The sequence below is a fragment of the Erinaceus europaeus genome, chromosome 4 (assembly GCF_950295315.1).
Source record: "Erinaceus europaeus chromosome 4, mEriEur2.1, whole genome shotgun sequence".
NCBI lineage: Eukaryota > Metazoa > Chordata > Mammalia > Eulipotyphla > Erinaceidae > Erinaceus > Erinaceus europaeus.
In genome coordinates this window covers 101019535-101036343 of record NC_080165.1, presented here as the reverse complement: position 1 = coordinate 101036343, position 16809 = coordinate 101019535, and the positions used below count along the sequence as shown (strand labels likewise).

At 52.1% G+C, this 16809-nt stretch overlaps 1 protein-coding gene across 1 annotated transcript in view; it reads left to right on the top strand.

Annotated features, from left to right (window-relative positions):
- The first annotated feature begins 2734 nt into the window (after positions 1-2734).
- Positions 2735-16809, top strand: part of CD9 (CD9 molecule) — a 34009-nt gene continuing 19934 nt past the window's right edge. The window contains exon 1 of the mRNA XM_007527834.3: positions 2735-2905. Within this exon, the coding sequence (XP_007527896.1) occupies positions 2840-2905 (66 nt within the window). The 5' untranslated portion in view covers positions 2735-2839. The remainder of the gene's footprint in view (positions 2906-16809) is intronic.

The following is a 16809-nucleotide window of genomic DNA, read 5'->3' as shown; positions in this document are numbered from 1 at the left end:
CAAACAATGATAAGAAACACACAAAAACCAAGAAACATATGAAAAAATGCTCCAAGTCATTGATTGTCAGAGAAATGCAAACAAAGACAATGAGATACCACTTCACTCCTGTGAGAATATCATACACCAGAAAAGGTAGCAGCAACAAATGCTGGAGAGGTAGGGACAAAGGAACCCTCCTGCACTGCGGGTGGGAATGTCAAATTGGTCCAACCCCTGTGGACAGCAGTCTGGAGAACTCTCAGAAGGCTAGAAATGGACCTACCCTGTGATCCTGCAATTCCTCTCCTGGGGATATATCCTAAGGAACCCAACACACCCATCCAAAAAGATGCGTGTATACTTTATCCAGAGCAGCACAATTTGTAATAGCCAAAACCTGGAAGTAACCAGGTGTCCAACAACAGGTGAGTGGCTGAGCAAGTTGTAGTATATATACACAATGGAATACTACTCAGCTATTAAAAATGGTGACTTCACCATTTTCAGCCCATCTTGGATGGAGTTTTAAGAAATCATATTTAGTGAAATTAGTCAAAAATAGAAGGATGAATAATGGGACAAGATCAGAAGAGAAAATACTAAGCAGAACCTGGACTGGAATAGATGTATTGCACCAAACTAAGACTCTGGGGTGGTGGTGGGGGTGGGAGGGAGAGTTCAGGTCCTGGAACAGGGTGGCAGAGGACCTAGTGGGAGTTGAATCATTATGTGGAAAACTGAGAAATGTTATATATGTACAAACTATTGTATTTACTGTTGACTGTAAAACATTAATCCCCCAATAAAGAAATAAATTTAAAACACACACACAAAAGACAGCTCAGTGTATTAGAGCACAGTTGTAAGCCTGGGTCCAGGCATAGGTCAGAGCTGAGTTCCAGTCTCATAAATCTAAGTAGTAATTTACTTGCTAGTTTATTTATTTATTTAAACAGTACTGTTGAGCCATTGTTTATACTGGTGCTGGGGATTGAACCTGGGACCTCAGGACTTCAGGCATGTAAGTCTTTGCATAACCATTATGCTATCTCCCTGTTCACTACACAAAATGTCTTTTTTTAAAAGATGTTTTAATTTTTAAATTAAACCTCAAATAAATCCTAGACCTCAAATAAATCCCTCTCTCCATTGTTACTGGTCAGCTCTATCAGGAACAAAATAGACCCCTTTGTGGCCCCCATAGGACCTTGCCCTCAACTTGGATCAATGGTAGAGAATGTTCCATCCTCCAAAGGGAGGATGGACAACATACTCTATGCTACACCTGAGGAAGATAGGTTGATATTGGGGCAGCTTAGAATGTTCCTACTCATGACCACAGAATGTGAGCTCAGATCCACAGGGATGCAGAGGTCACATAGGCTCCTAAGCTGAATATGGGCCCCAGATCACATCAAATCGATGGGGTTTACAGTCAACAATATTTATACCCCTTTCCCATATTAGGGAGCTACTCTTTCTCTGATCCAGCTTTCTGTCCCTTTTCCAGTCATGACATCAACTCCCCAGACAATAACTTGAATCCACCTGCATATCAGATTTCAGGCTCAGGGAAAAAAAAAAAAACTAGTATAGCCACAGGCCCTTTGGAATATAACTGCAATATGCCTACTAGCTATCTACAAAATGGAGGACCCCCCCCCCAACTCTTCATCTGCACTATTCCAGCCTTTAGGTCCATGATGTTCAACAATTTGTTTGGCTTTGTATGTTAACTCTTTTCAGCCACCAGGTTCCAGATGCTAGCAGGATGCAACCAGACTTCCCTGGACAGACAACCCCACCAATGTGTCCTGGAACTCCGCTTCCCCAGAGCCCTTCCCCACTAGGAAAAGAGAGAGGCAGGCTGGGAGTATGGACTGACCAGTCAACACCCATGTTCAGCCGGGAAGCAATTACAGAAGCCAGACTGCCCACCTTCTGCATCCCACAATGATCTTGGGTCCATACTCCCAGAGGGATAAAGAATAGGAAAGCTATCAGGGGAGGGGATGGGATAAGGAAAGCTGGTGGTGGGAATTGTGTGGACCTCTTATCCTATGGTTTTGCCAATGTTTCCTTTTTATAAATAAAAAATAAAAAATACTAAAAAGTAGTTCGTTGTGGGACAGCAAAAAAGCGCAGGGCTTGCAAGCAGGGGTTCCTGCGTTTGAGCCCCCAGGCCTCACTGAACTGAGATGTCTGCAGTCAGCCCACTCAGGGACTGCTACTGGTGAAACTTCTAGAAGCCTGGTCTATGTTCCCACCTGCGTGGCAAGCTTCTAATTCCTCATGGCCAGCTCATCTGCTGAGAGAGTGATGCAGAGACAGAGACAGAGACAGAGGCAGCTTCCCTGTCAATTGGGACCTAAACAAGAACGTTAGGGGCAGCCCTCATTGGTTGGGGGACTGTACCCCAAGAGCCAGGGAAAGTGTCTCAAAGTAGAGGGTGCAGGGGAAGAATGACTGGACGAAGCCCCCTTAGCAGCCCAGGCCAAAACAGCCGGCGGGGCGGGAGGCGGGGGGCGGGGGCGCGGCGGTTTGGCAGCTCCCCAGGGCTGCAGGGAGGGAAGAGCGAGGTGGCGGGCAGCTGGGATGCATCCACTCAGAGTGGGGAGGGGGAACTCTGCGGAGGCCCGCGGTGGGCGGAGCCTGTGAGCGCAGTGGGCGGGGTCCTATCGGGGGGGCGTGGTCGTGTCGGAGGCGGGGCGGGGCGGGGCCGGGCACATGCGCAGCGCAGCGGCGAGCCTAAGGAGTGGCACTTTTTAAAAGTGCACCCCGCAGGCCAGAGCGTCGCCGCCAGCTCCTCTGTCCGCCCGCTGCCCGCCGTCCGGCCCAAGCCCGTCTTGCTCGCACCATGCCGGTCAAGGGGGGCACCAAGTGCATCAAGTACCTGCTGTTCGGATTTAACTTCATCTTCTGGGTGAGCGAGCAACGAGCGCCCCTGTCGCGCGCTTCTCTGGGGACACCTGCCCACGGTAACCGGCGCTGCCCGTGAGCGCGGGGTTCCCCCCAGCCGGCAGGCAGGGGACTCCCGGGGCCGGGGTTTGGGGTGCGGTTAGTGTTTGCTTCCTTCGCAGAGGGGCGACGGGAGGGCAACAGGGAGTAGCCGGAGCCCCCTCTCCGGGGACTCAGGGCGCAGTGACTAGGGTGCGGCCCCCGAGCGCCAGGGCCCTCGAGGAGCTTCCGGGGGACTTTGGGGGCGCAGGGAGGAGGGCACTCAGCACCGGAGAGGAAGGGGGCACCGACTGTGGGAGCCCGGGACCCGTCTCCAAGAGAGGGAGAGGGAGAGAGAGAGAGCGCGCGCTGGGGACCCCCACCCCGCCCTGGAAGAAGACCCCCCACACACTTTGCAGGCTGTGCTTGGGAACCGCCGTGAAAAAGTTCAAGTTCCCTCAAAACTCCCTGAAAGACTAGCCTGTCTTGATTTTCTTCCTCTCTCTCTGATAAGTATCTGGATTTGGAGAGAAGTTTGCTGCGCCGGGAGGAGGGGCTGATCCTATCGGCTGCGAGCAGGACGTGCCTAATGTTTCTCCACTTCCAGGAGGGAGGGAGGGTGCCCGCCCTGGGGGCCCACCCAGCAGCGGGGCGGGGCCGCGAGCCCAGCTCCACCTGGGCGCACCCGGGGGACTCCAGGCTCCGCGGGCTGGCGGGGCGCCGGGGGAGGCTCAGAACTGGCCTGGGCCCTCCCCCTGTGGCAAGGTGGAGGGGGGGACTAGGGACACCCCCTGCGGGAACAGGGACCCATGTGTCCTGACTCTGAGGCCCTCTGCTGTGCACAGAAGGGCATTTGTCCCTGCTCGGTCGGGAGTTTGGCAAGGTCGCCCGTGTCACTCTCCAGAGATGAATGTGGAAAGAAGGCCGTGGCCCCGCCCCTACTGTAAAGGGAGTGTCCCTGGGTCTCCCCCCAACTGGTCTCTGGTGCCTGGCCCCTAGGAACTTGGGGGCTGATGTCCAGTGTGCCCCCAAGTGGTGACAGGAAAACAGAGATCTCCAGACCATGTCCAGCATACACCCTGCTAAGGGCAGCCCTGGGGTGTTGGGGACACTCTTGACCGTGGGTACCCCTGCCTCTTTGTACTTGCAGGCCGGCTTCTTCCTCTCACCACCCCTGGCACCCAGAAAGAATGTTAGAGGCCACAGGCCCCACCCCACCCCACCTCACCCTTGCCCTTTGGGGAGTTTTCCACTCTCCTCCCAGCACAACCTCTCCCTTGCCTGCCTGTTGATTAGTCCTCATCTTCCTGTTCTGGCTGCATCAAGGTTTGGGGCTGGGGGGAGGCTTCAGAGTGCGTGCACAAGCCCTGTGGGAACCTGATGGGAGGCTTGGGAGTGACCAGGACAGCCAATCCACCTCCAGCCTTATCCCCTATCTTATCCCCTGCAACAGAAAGGACTCCTCAGAGGCTGTGTCTGGGTTTAGGTCGAGGCATGATGTTAGAGATTATCCAGCCCAGTGTTCCCTCCTATTCATGGTACAGAAGCAGAGAACCACCCCACCAGGGTGACAGTCCAGCCCCAAGCCCTTTATGCTACTCCTCTTTTCTTCTCCCGTCATGGTCCCTGTGGAGAGGAGGCCCTCATGTCTTCAAAGATGGTGCATGTCCCAGATCCCAGGCCTTGTGCTGGAGAAGAGCAGGAAGCACTGCCTTCACCTTGTTGGTGGAAGTGATCTTGGAGGATGGTTTGTGTTGTTTTCTTGCTCTGCCCGGACCAGGCATTTATAAATGTGGTGTTTGGAGCGTGATGTGGACCTTGCAAAGCAGGAGTCCTGAGTGAGGCCAGAGTCACTCACACCTTATGCCCAGAGTGTCTGGCAGGGGTCTGGAGAGATGCCTCCCCAGTAGCTGTGGGACCAGGGACAGGGCAATACTTCTTCCTGGCCCTGGGTGACCACCCTGCATTGCCCACACTCCCCAGATAGCGCTGCCTGGTGCCCAGGGCCAAACTAGCAGTCTGTTCTGCCAACACCCTGGTCACCCAGACTTCCCTGTCTCAATAGCTTCTGCATTCTTCCAGACCTCCCTGCCTACTGAGCCTGCAAAAAAGGAAACACATCTTCCTGAGTGGCAAGCTTTATTAGTTTCTTTTCCAATTTATATTTTATTTTAATGAGAGAGACATAGAAAGACCAGAGCACTGCTCAGCTCTGGCTGTTGGTGGTGCTGGGGATTGAACCTCCTACATCAGAGCCTGAGGATGAAAGTCTTTGTGTAGGGGAGTCGGGCTGTAGCGCAGCGGGTTAAGCTCAGGTGGCGCAAAGCACAAGGACCAGCATAAGGATCCCGGTTCGAACCCCGGCTCCCCACCTGCAGGGGAGTCGCTTCACAGGTGGTGAAGCAGGTCTGCAGGTGTCTATCTTTCTCTCCTCCTCTCTGTCGTCCCCTCCTCTCTCCATTTCTCTCTGTCCTATCCAACAACGACAATAACAATAATAACTACAACAATAAAACAACAAGGGCAACAAAAGGGAATAAATAAATAAAATAAATATTAAAAAAAAAAAGAAAGTCTTTGTGTAGAACCACTAGGCTATCTCTCTGGCCTCCAAGTGGTTGACTATAAAGCTAAGAAGCTGGAGCGTGTCTTTACAGCCCTGTCCTTCATCTTGGACCCCTCCCTACGGGGTTCAGCTTCTCCTGCCTCGGCCCTCAGGCCCACTGCCCATCACCCTCCCTCCCCAATGGAAATAACAGGGGATTCTTCTCTCCAAGAAATGATGTCACCTAGACCTAAGAGAGCTTCATGGGAACATAGATGGGCCCTTGAACTGGGAAGTCAGACCTGGTTTTGTCCAGTCCTGTCCCCCGACAACCTCAACAGGTGGCTTTTGTGCTCCAGACCTGTTTCAGGGAAAGCCCAAAGGTTGGAGCAAAGGATCTCTTCAGACTCAACAACCTGCCGCACCCCGCCTGCCTGCCTCAAGCAGTAGAGTTTTCCCACAGGCCCCAGATGGGCAGCAGGAAGTGGAGAGGCATGGTGGGCACCAAGGCTGGCCCTGGCACTTGCTGTGGGCTGCCCATTTTGATGCCCTTGGGCCCCATTTGGTGGAGCAGCTGCCCCAGATCCCATTTCCCCAGCACCAGCTGGAGCTGGCGCCTGCTGCCCAGGCCTGTCAGAAGCTTCTGTGAGAGAGCTACTGCAGAGCCCTGTACTCAGCCCCCAGCCCTCGGTAGCTGTCATGATTCATTCCTTGAAAGGAGAGTGAGGTGTGGTGGGGAGAGTGGGAGCAATTCCCTCAGTGAGGCATGAACAGACACCTCCCTCTCTCCCCTGCCTTCGCTGCCAGCCTCCTCACTCCCTCCCGCCTTCTCTCTCTCTCCACTCCTTAGATTCCTGCCACAGGACAGGGCCTCCATTTCATGGGCCAGGGGCATGGCCCCACTGCCAAAAACAGAACTGCAGGAAGAGAGCACCCAGCAAGATCTTGGGCCTGGGCAGGGTGTGGGCATGGGGGGTGAGGGAGCAAAGGCCCCACCCATCCACCCACCCTGCTGCTGCTGCTTTGCCAGGGAGAGCCCAGCCTTCCTTTCACCTCAGGCTGAACATAAAATGGCTTCCCACCTCTGGCACCCAGACAGCTGGGGCCTTGGCAGAGCTGGCTGTGTTTGTACTGAGGTGGCAGGTTTGGGAAGAGGTGAGGTGAGGCCAGGTGTGCGTGTGCGTGGCTGCTCAGAGCAAGAGGCTTCTCTCCTTGCATCCGTTGTCTGTCACAAAGGCAGGTTCCTGTTTTGTTTTGGGTGGTGTTTTTTTTTGGGGGAGGGGGGTCTTCTCCATACATATACTTTGTACAACCTTCCCCTTTTTAATGACTGATGGTACTGTTCCCCACTCAAAGGGGACTGCTGTCCTGGAGGTTGTGCAACTTCAGTGTAGGCCACTGCTAGGACCCAGAGTACTCCAGAAGCTTCTAGCTCCCACCTCAGACCTCTGGAACATATCTCTCTGTCTCTCTCTCTCTCTCTGAAATGGACTGTAAACCTAACCTCTTAGGCACATTTGATTTGTCTGTTTGCCTGTTTAATGATATTTTATGAGGAGGCGTGGCTTTTCAGAAACAACCACCCAGACTATCTGTCATTTAATGATACACCTTGGACTCACAAAAGCTCCTTTTCTCCTGGGGAACACAGGGCCCCAGCATGGTTCCTTCCAGAGGAGGAGAAAGCTGAGATCACGGTTTCCCAGGGCTTTGTGGCTTGGTTACCCCTGTGACTTGTGTCACCTCTCTCAGGTTGGGCTCAGGGGAGTCTAAGTCAGGTCCACCCCCCTCTCTCCCCCCAGCCCGCCTCAGTTTTCCAGGTCATTTCACCCAAAAGCAATCTTCACCTCTCACAGGAGAGCAATGACTTCATTTGTTTTGGGGTGTGAAAATGTGGACAAGAGCCTGAGGGACCCATGTTCTCAACTACCCAGAGATCTGCAGCCAAGGGAACTTGGGAGGCCAAGAGGGCCAATCCTCACCAGGCAGATTTGATTATTATTATTATTTTTTTAAGTTTATGTTTTCTCAGTCTGACTTCAGCTCCCTTGTTGCTTCCCGCGATGGAAAAAGTCACCCCGGTCCAGGACCATGTTCATTTTCCACCGGGTGATGGCACACAGCTGTGGAAAGCCGCAGCCCCTCTGCAGATGAGCTCACTCCACAGTAATTACATCCATCCGGCAGTCCCCTTTCAAAAAAAAAGAAGACGATGACTTAGTTGTGGATAATTTTTAAACACTCTTAGGGAATCCCATGAATTCAGGGACCTTCTTCCAAAATAATTGGGTGATATTGTTACTTTATCTGGATGCTCACGGACATCAAGTTATGAACACCTCACCACATGTTGACTTCCCTCCCTTGACTTCCTGCACCCTGGGTTTCTGCCCCAGAAATTGAGTTCACACCATCCCCTGGAGCCCCAAGGTGTGTGGGGGGTGGACTTTGAGAAAAGCATGAGTGAACCCTGAGTTTCCCCTCATGGCCAAGGGCACCCCAGACTGGGGAGCTGGCCTCCTCCATCCACACCCATCCTTGCTCAGACTGTCTCGGTTTAATCATTTGCCCAAGGAGTGGCTTTGCCTCCTGATTAATTTAATGAGGATTCTGCAGTTCTCATCAACACAGAGAATGCAGTTTTATGAGCTTCCAGCCAAGTTTTTGCTTCTTGGGTTCGGTTTCCCCAGAGCTTGGAGGGATGATGTGTCTTGGTTCGGATGCAGCAAAGCTGTGTCTTTCCCTCCTCCCCCTAGAAGTCTCAGTCAGCCTTCCCTTGTCGCCTCCCACCCAAGGACTTTGGAAAGTGAGAAATGTCTTCTTTGAGGACTTGGGCTCCTCAGAAGATGCAAGGCTGAGTTAAATAGTAGGGTGGGAGGACTAAGCTGCATGACTTAGAGAAGATCCCAGATTCATTTGAGTTAGATTTTAGTTGGTATTTTGTGTGGCGCCAAGTAATGTACAAGCATGTTGAAGTCCCAAGTGCAGAAGTGGCGCAACGTGGATTATAGCCAAAAAGTCCCTTGGCTATAGAAGTTTAAAAAAAAGTGGGAGTCAGGCAGTAGCGCAGTGGGTTAAACACAGGTGGTGCAAAGCTCAACGACCGGCGTAAGGATCCCAGTTCGAGCCCCCCCACCTGCAGGGGAGTCACTTCACAGGTGGTGAAGCAGGTGTGCAGGTGTCTGTCTTTCTCTCCCCCTCTCTGTCTTCCCCTCCTCTCTCCATTTCTCTCTGTCCTATCCAACAACAATGACAACAATAATAACTATAACAATAAAACAAGAGCAACAAAAGGGAATAAATAAATATTTTAAAAATGATAAAGTCAAATGGTGTTGTTGAATTGAAATCAGATTTCTTGTAGCATTCTCTTTCTAATTTACCTGTACTGATAGAATCAACCACATGATAAATGATAACATGGACTTATTAAAGCATTATGTTATATGATTAGCAAAATCATACTTAGCTGTGAGCTTGTTGATTTTCAGTTCAGTGGAAGTTTCTTGTTTGTAAAAAGTTATTTGCCATAGATTGGATGCTTGTGTTCCCCTAAATTTGTAAATGAAACCCTAAAGTCCAATAGGATGGTATTTGAAGGTAGAGCCATTGAGGGTCATTAGGTCATGTAGATGGGGCACTTAAGAATGAGATCTGTGCCTTTCTGAGCAGAGGCCACAGAGAGCAGGTTCTTTCCTGCTCGCCATTTGTGGTTGTAATGAGAGGTCTGCCTTCCACAACCAATGAACCAAAGGGGAGAGAATCCTTACCAGGCATCAAGTCTCCGGTGCCTTGACCTAGAATGTCCCAGGCTCCAGGACTGTGAGAAATCCCTGCTGTTTAAATGTTTCCCAGTGCATCTGTGGAGGTAGTACAGTGGATAAAGCATTGGGCTTTTAAACACAAGGTCCTGAGTTTGATCCCTGACATTGCATGTGCCAGAGTGATGCTCTGGTTCCATCTCCCTCTTATTAATAAGCTTTATTTTGTGTGGTTACTTATTTACTGGATAAAAACAGTAATCCAAAGAAAAGGAGGAGATGGGGGGGGACCTGCAGCACTGCTTGACCGCTTGTGAAGCTTCCATCCTGCAGGTGGGGATCGGGGGGGGGGGGACTTTAACCAGGTCCTTGTACACAGTAATGTGTACACTCAGCCAGGTACATCACTCTCAGACCCCAATAACTAAAAAAGTAAAAATAAATAAAGACCACCCAGTCACTGAAAACAACCCAAACAGACTCAGGCGAGCCACTGCAGTGAGTTCACACCCCAGGCCAGTGTGAACACCTCCTTCCTTGTGATGTGAGGCTATGGTTTAGATGTGCTACAAACCTGGGGCAATCTTTCCATACTCCATTCTCCCTACACATCAAATTATAGCCCCTGGATTCCCTAAGACAGAGAAACCCCTTCTCAGATGAAAATTTGGTTTTCATGGTGGAGGGCCTCCCTCTGTTGGTGGTGGGTGTGGTGTGCAGACACCTATCAGTGCAAGATAAGCAACTGTACTCATGTGACAGTGATTGCCTTGTTAATTATTACTTCCCTAATAAAACAATAAAAGGAAAAAAATGTTTCCTTCCAGTGCTAGAGGGGGCCCTTAGGGTGCGGAGCTGTCTCCTACTCAGGTGCCCCCCAAGTCCTAGTGCCCAGGCCTGTGTCGCTGAGTTGCACTATCTCCCTCATCCCCGTTGCTGGCAGAGGGAGCTATGGGGCCAGGGCAGAGATTCACAGGAAGGCAGCCAGTGGGAGGCCAATGTGGCAGGGAGTTGTTGCCAAGGTGGGCTGGGAGTAGTGCCACGGCCAGCAAGGGTGTGGCTCTTGGGCAGGCCAGTGGCCGGCAATAGAAAGCACAGGCGAAAGATATACTGCCGGCTTCGTCAGAGAGAGGCTAAGCCAAGTGGCTGCTTCCACCTTCTTAGGGTCCTCAAGAGCTCTCCTTTTTTTTTTTTCTGCTTTATTTGTCAGAACAGAGAGAAATTGAGAGAGGTGGGGGAGATGTAGAGAGAGAGAGAGAGAGAGGGAAAGATCTGCAGACCTGCTTCACTGCTGATAAAGCAGCATCCTTGCAGGTAGGGAGAAAGGGCTTGAACCTGGGTCCTTGTATTGATAGCCTATGTACTCAAACAAGTGCGTTGCCACACAACCCCTCCTCCTGGGCCTTTTTAGGATGGAAGATGCTGCTTTTGAAGTAGCATTGGCTGCGACTAGGAGGAAGCAAGAAGGAAAGTGGGAGAGCCTGACCCTGACAGTAAACAACAGAATGGCTTGGGATCAACAGTTTAGCAAGAAGGTCTGCCACTGAGCGAGTATGGATTTGAGTGATAACTCAGTTGCTTATATGCTGTGTGATGTCAGACAAGACATATTTATTTATTTATTGCTACCAGGGAATAATTGCTGGGGCTTGGTGGCTATACAAATCTACTGTTCTCTGTGGCTATTTTTCCCTCCTTTTTTTTCTTTCTCTTTCTTTCTTTCTTCCTCTCTTTCTTTCTTTCTATTTTGTTTGATAAGACAGAGAAATTGAAAGAGGAGGGGGAACTAGAGAGAAAGAGAAAGTTAGACATCTGCAGACCCGCTTCACCTCTTGTGAAATGTCCCCTCTGGAGGTGGGGAGCAGGGACTTGAACCCAGATCCTCAACCAGCCCCCAGACAAGCTTCTTAACTGCTCGAACTCTAGGTATCCTCTGTGGCTGTGACTCTTTCCTATCTGGTGGGTCGGTTTCTTGTGAAAGTTCCATGAATCCAGAGAAGTGCTTCGAGCAGGTGTGAGCAGAGCAAATATTTGAGTATTTTCTGTTTTGAGAATGAAGAGGTACAAAGAGAAGGTGGGGATCCCAGCAGAGGAAGAAGGCAGGTGACAGGTCAGACACACTAGGTGGGCACTTGGGTCTGGCCCCCGGCTGGCTTATAGCTCAGAGATGCCTCGATGGAGCAGGAGGAGCTGCAGTGAGCTTTGCTAGGCTTGCCTTTGCCAACCTGGCAATTCGCATATCCAGGTCTTGCTTACTAGGTGAAATTGATGGGGCGTGGGGGGGTTGTCTCTCACCACTGAGGATCATAGAGGCTAGTGGCAACCCCGTTCCATAGAGGGAATGAGAGATACTTGATCCACAAAGTGTGTAAATGGGGGAGGGAGAAGGGAGGAAAGGGGAGAGGGAGAGAGAGAGAGAGAGAGGTGGGGGGGCGGAGTCATCGGACATCCTAGTGAGGCAAACAGAATGAAAAACAAATGTGTGGTCTTCTGGAATTTAAAGCAAAACATCCCCAAAACAATCCCCCACATCAGATGATTTTGATTAAGCTCAGAAAGTCTGTTTTTAGCAGAAACAACAGATTTATGGGGATGGGCTGGCGGGTGTTTGAGTCTGGCCAACAGGCAGGCAGGCGGTGGAAACTTGAATGAGAGGGTTTAGTTTGGAAAGAGGTTCCCCGGCCAGCAACCCTGCCTGCCCCCCTTCCTCTCCACACACTCCCTCAGGCCCAGCACCCCACCACCACACACACACTATAGCAGCAAAGATTTGGCAGTTCTCAGGCAGAATGAAGGCTCTGCATGTAAAATGAGAGTGACCCTGGATGGAGTGGAGAGAGCATTTCTCAGCTCTGGGACTCTGTCAGACCAGGCAGGGATCTGAACCGCCACCACAGAGACTGCTGATCAGGTAACTGGAGCTGGCAGCTGCCTTGCTCCACACCTGCTCTGCAGCCAGGGCAAGTCACTGTGCTTCTCTGAGCCTCTCCAACTGGAGTGATCTTCTAGAACTTTCTCAGAGGGGGGGAAGCAGCCCTACCACTGGCACTCTTAGTTTCAGAAAGGGCAGTGGGGGGCCTTTATAACCAGCTCCCAGGATGCATGGCACCCTGGGGAGTCTCAAAGCTGCTCCCACAGGTGATACCCCTCTCCCCCACAGTAGCTTACAGCAGCCTGAGGCCAAACTTGAGCTCCAGGCTGGAGTGTGTAAGGCCCCCAGGCACCTGCAATGTAAGGGAGGGGGGCCTGGCGGCTGTTGGGGTACAGGCACTTTTGTTGAATTTCATTAAACTCACTTTAAAATGTTAAGTTTTTATATTTTCTTCCCACTCAGGTTAGCTCCAGGCCTAGGTGTCAGCACCGCCCATCCACCGCTCCTGGCGGCCATTTTTCCTTTTTATTTTTCTGCAGACCTGCTTCACCACTCATGAAGCTTCCCCCTGCAGGTAGGGAGCAGGGACTCAAACCCAGGCCCATGTTCGGTGATGTGTGCACTCAACCAGGTGCACCACTGTCCCACCCCCTTTTTAAGTTTTATTTATTTATTATTTGTTTTTAGCGTAGAGTCAGGTAATTAACTCAGGATCTCACATATATGCAAGACTCCTGGTGTTATAAAAAGTAGTTTTTCTTTCCTTTCCTTCCCTTTTTTGAGAGACAGACAGAGAGAGGAGACACCTCAGTACCATTCCACCATCCCAGGTGCTCCCGTGTAATGCCTGGGCTTGAACCCAGAACCCTGCACATAGTAAGGCATGCACTCTACCAGGAGAGCCATCTCCAGGCCCAGGTTTTGATATTTTTTAATGTTGGATTTGGTTGGTGTGGGGAGGTTGTACCATGACCTTCTCAGCCCTTGGGGATATAATTGGTCTCAGGAGGCAGAGGTGACATGGCTTCTTTGGGGTGGTTGGACTTTCGATCTTATCTTCCACCCCCCTCCACCGTGTCCCAATGTTTTAAGTTGTGACATGTGTAAGTGCGGTCCCTTCCAGGCAGCGTGTGCAGGAAGGGTGAGTGTGGGTGGTTAGAAGTGCTGACATGGGTAACTCTCCTGCCACTTGACTGTCCTGATTTGCCTGGTGGAGGTCCTAAGACAGATGAGTTCTAGGCTCCTTGGAAGGAATGTATGACATGTCACGCAAGGCTCCCGAGGCTCCAGCTGTGGTTCCCACTTCTGCAGCCTCTCTGAGCTATTGGGCAGTTGTCTTGAGTGGCCACACCCCATCTCCTTCTCCTCACTTAAGTCCTCTGAACCAGCTCCCCAGCCTAGGGGGAGATGACTCAGAGTGTGACTTTCAACAAACACTGGTCTCAGAGACATCCCCAGAGTGAGACTGGTGGGTGAGGCAGGGCACCCTCCCCCATGCTGCCCCTTGTCAGAAGTAACCCCTGAAGGAAGCAGGTGGCCCTTGGTGAAGCCATGCTGGGAATGTCACAGGAGGAACTGAGTAAGGAGAATCCGGCCCTCACCAAGGCAGGCTTCCACATCTGTCCTTCTCTTCATGCTTTCTAGAACTTTCCACACCTGGAACAACCAGGATCCAGGTCCTAAAGAGGAGCAGAGCCAATGTCCCACAGCTTCTATGTAGACTCGGAGGGAGACAAGAGAGGGAGGTAGAGCTGCCCTGGTGGGATGTCTGTTCTTAGACCGCCGTGACTATGGACTGACACCATCTCTTACATCAACAGAGAAAGAAAGAGCAAAACCCTAGGAGAAGCCAGTGGTCAGTGTCCTCCTGGCCCCACCTGGGCTGAGGTTGCTGCCCAGAACCAGCAGGTGGGAGCAGCTAGCTCAGGACGCCTGTGAAATTCAGCACCCTTTGTCCCTCTCTTTTTTCTGCTCCCCCAAGAAAAAAGTCCTTGCAGGCTCCCATTTTTCCCATCTCCCAGTGGGGCAAGCTGGGAACTCAGCCAGGTTCGAAGGGTGTAGCTTTGAATCCAGCCTAGGTTCCTCACAGGCCCTGCCTTTTGCTGACTCAGTCACTTCAAGCCTGGTACTTAGCCTCTCTGGACCTGTGTCCTCCGTGAAAACAGGGTCACAAGGGACTTGAATGAGGGGACAGATGTCAGTCCCCAGCATGTGCACGTGGGCACTCCTGGGCATGACCTGCTATTTCAGTGTCCCGTGCCTCCACAAGTACTCTTAAAAAAATTTTTTTTCTACTGATAGAATTTAGGGTGGTTTACACAAGGGTCAGCTCTCACACACAACTGACAGTTTGGCCCTGGGAAAAAGCAGGGTGCAGACATTGTGTGTGTGTGTGTGTGTGTGTGTGTGTGTGTGTGTGTGTGTGTGTGTAGGGGGGTGGTAGCCAAGACTGCTCCCTGCAGGGACCCCACTTTGTTTTTAAAGGTTCCTAGAAGGGGGGTACAGGGGTTGGGACCCTTGGCATAAAGAGTTTGGCTCCAGTAGGTGCCATCTCCTATGACTTCCTCAGCTTAGTGGGTTCAGGGTGGAGTTGTCTAGCAGCCTCTTCTCTCTCTTTTCCCCTCTCCCTCCTTCCCTCCCTGCTCCTGTCCTCACTCACTAGCACCCCCCCCCAGCCCCAGGTCCCCCACAGTTATTTTGCTTAGCAGGACACAGGAACCCCTGCCTGTAGCTGAAAGATCAGAGTGCACAGTAGATCCTGCCCATACCTCAGCACTGGCCTTTGGAGAGTGTTCTGGGGATTAAGAATCCTCCCCCCTCCCCAGAGAGCTTCCCGTGTGCCCCCTTCAGAGGGCATCCTAGAACTGTGCTTCTCAAGTTAGACAGAGCACCCAGCACCTCAGGCTGGGAGGCGATCTTGTTGATATGCCAAGGGCTGCCCCCTACCCCTGGGGTTTCAGGATGGGGCAATGAGCTGACAGACCTAGAAGTTCCCTGTGCCTGCCCTAGCCCCTGGGCCATGTGAGGCCACAGACCATGCATGTGGACCACTGTCCCCCTTCAGCTGGGTGGAACCCCCCAGGAGCAGAAGTCCTGGAGGGCGAGGTGGCTCCAGACTGTGGCTGCCCAACCACTGCCCAGGACGGCCACTCTCACATGGGGGGTGGGAGGGCATCATTCTCAGCATTATGACAGCTGAGGGTCTCCCAGCTTGACTCCAATAAACCTGGCCCTGGGGCTGATCATGTCCTTCTAGGCATTTTTGGATCCTGCTATGAGTTGAGAGTCACCAGGAACCTTGAGTGGAGTGTGAGGTCTCCCGCTGTTTTCTTGTTGGGACAGAATCGGGGGGCTCTGGAGTCCTCTGGTCTGTCTTCCCCAGGACTATATCCTTCCAGAGCCACAACACCAGTCCCCAGACAGCAGTGGAAGAAGGCCATGGGAGGCAGCTGTAGGGAGAGGCCAGTCCAGCCTCCTGGCACAGACCCCACCCAGGACCACTTGGCATTGCGTGGGGTGCCAGGTTGCCATGGTTTTGGGCTGGATCCCACAAGCCCAGCAGCCTCACATGTTTTCCACTAAGGAAGCCAGTGTGAGCAGCGGCCCTTCCCTCTCCTCTGAGGCCTGCAGACGGGGAGGGAGCACATCCTAGAGGTCTGGCACTGACATCCTGGGGGGTCTTGGAACCTCTGGACACAGGCAGGGAAACAGACAAGGCCAGGGAACTGCTCTCCTTAGTGGGGAAATGGCCCCTTCTGCTCAGTCTCAGTGATACAAGCAAACAGCCGCACTTGGCAGGAGGACATCAGGGACAAGGAAGAAGGCCCTGCCCCATCCTCACCCCTCCCTCTCACCTCCAGACGCTATGCCACCCCTCAGAAGGCTTAGATGTGAGCACCAAGAGCTGGACACCCTTTGGAGAATGATCCTCCCTTTTCTCTTATGGCTGCATGTAAAGGGTACACAGCTAGTGTTTTCTCCTAAAATATGAGTTGAGGGCTGGGTATTGCAGGAAGAGAGGACCTGGAGAAGGAGTGCCTAGCTGAGCCCCTCCCAGGAGGATGTCTGCCTCCCAGATGGCATGGTTCTCTGACTTCACACCCTGAAGCCTAGAAATAGGCTCTTGTCCCTCTGTCATGTTCACCTGCATGGAATCTGACCAGAACTGCTGGCATATCCGCCGTGGGAACCAGGGTCACCTTACTCCAGTCCTTCAGTCTCTGCAGTTCTCCTGGGGGCAGAAGGTACTTCCTTTCCCTCTGGGGGTGCGATTCCCAAGCGAGCCCCTGCCTGCCCCTCAGCAGGGCTTGGGGTATGATTCACCCTCATGCACCCCTGTCTGTTGGGTGCCTACCACAGCGAGGGAGTGGCTGGCCCAGACCTGTTTGCTATAGCCTGAGCTCCAGGGTGTGCTGGGTTACCTGTGCTCGTCTAGAATTGGCGTGTCCGCCTGGACTTTTTTTTCCCCACTGGGGTTATCACTGAGAAGCTCAATACCTGCACAGCTCCACTGCTCCCAGTGCCATTTTTTGGACAGAGAATGAGAAACAGAAGGGGCCAAGTGGTGGTGTACGTGGTTGAGAGCACATATTACCAGTGTGTAAGAACTGGGGTTCAAGTCCCCAGTTCTTTTTCCCTCCTCTGTCTCCCCCTTCCACTTCTGGTTCTGTCTATCCAATAAATGAATAAGTAAATAAAATAAATAATTTAAA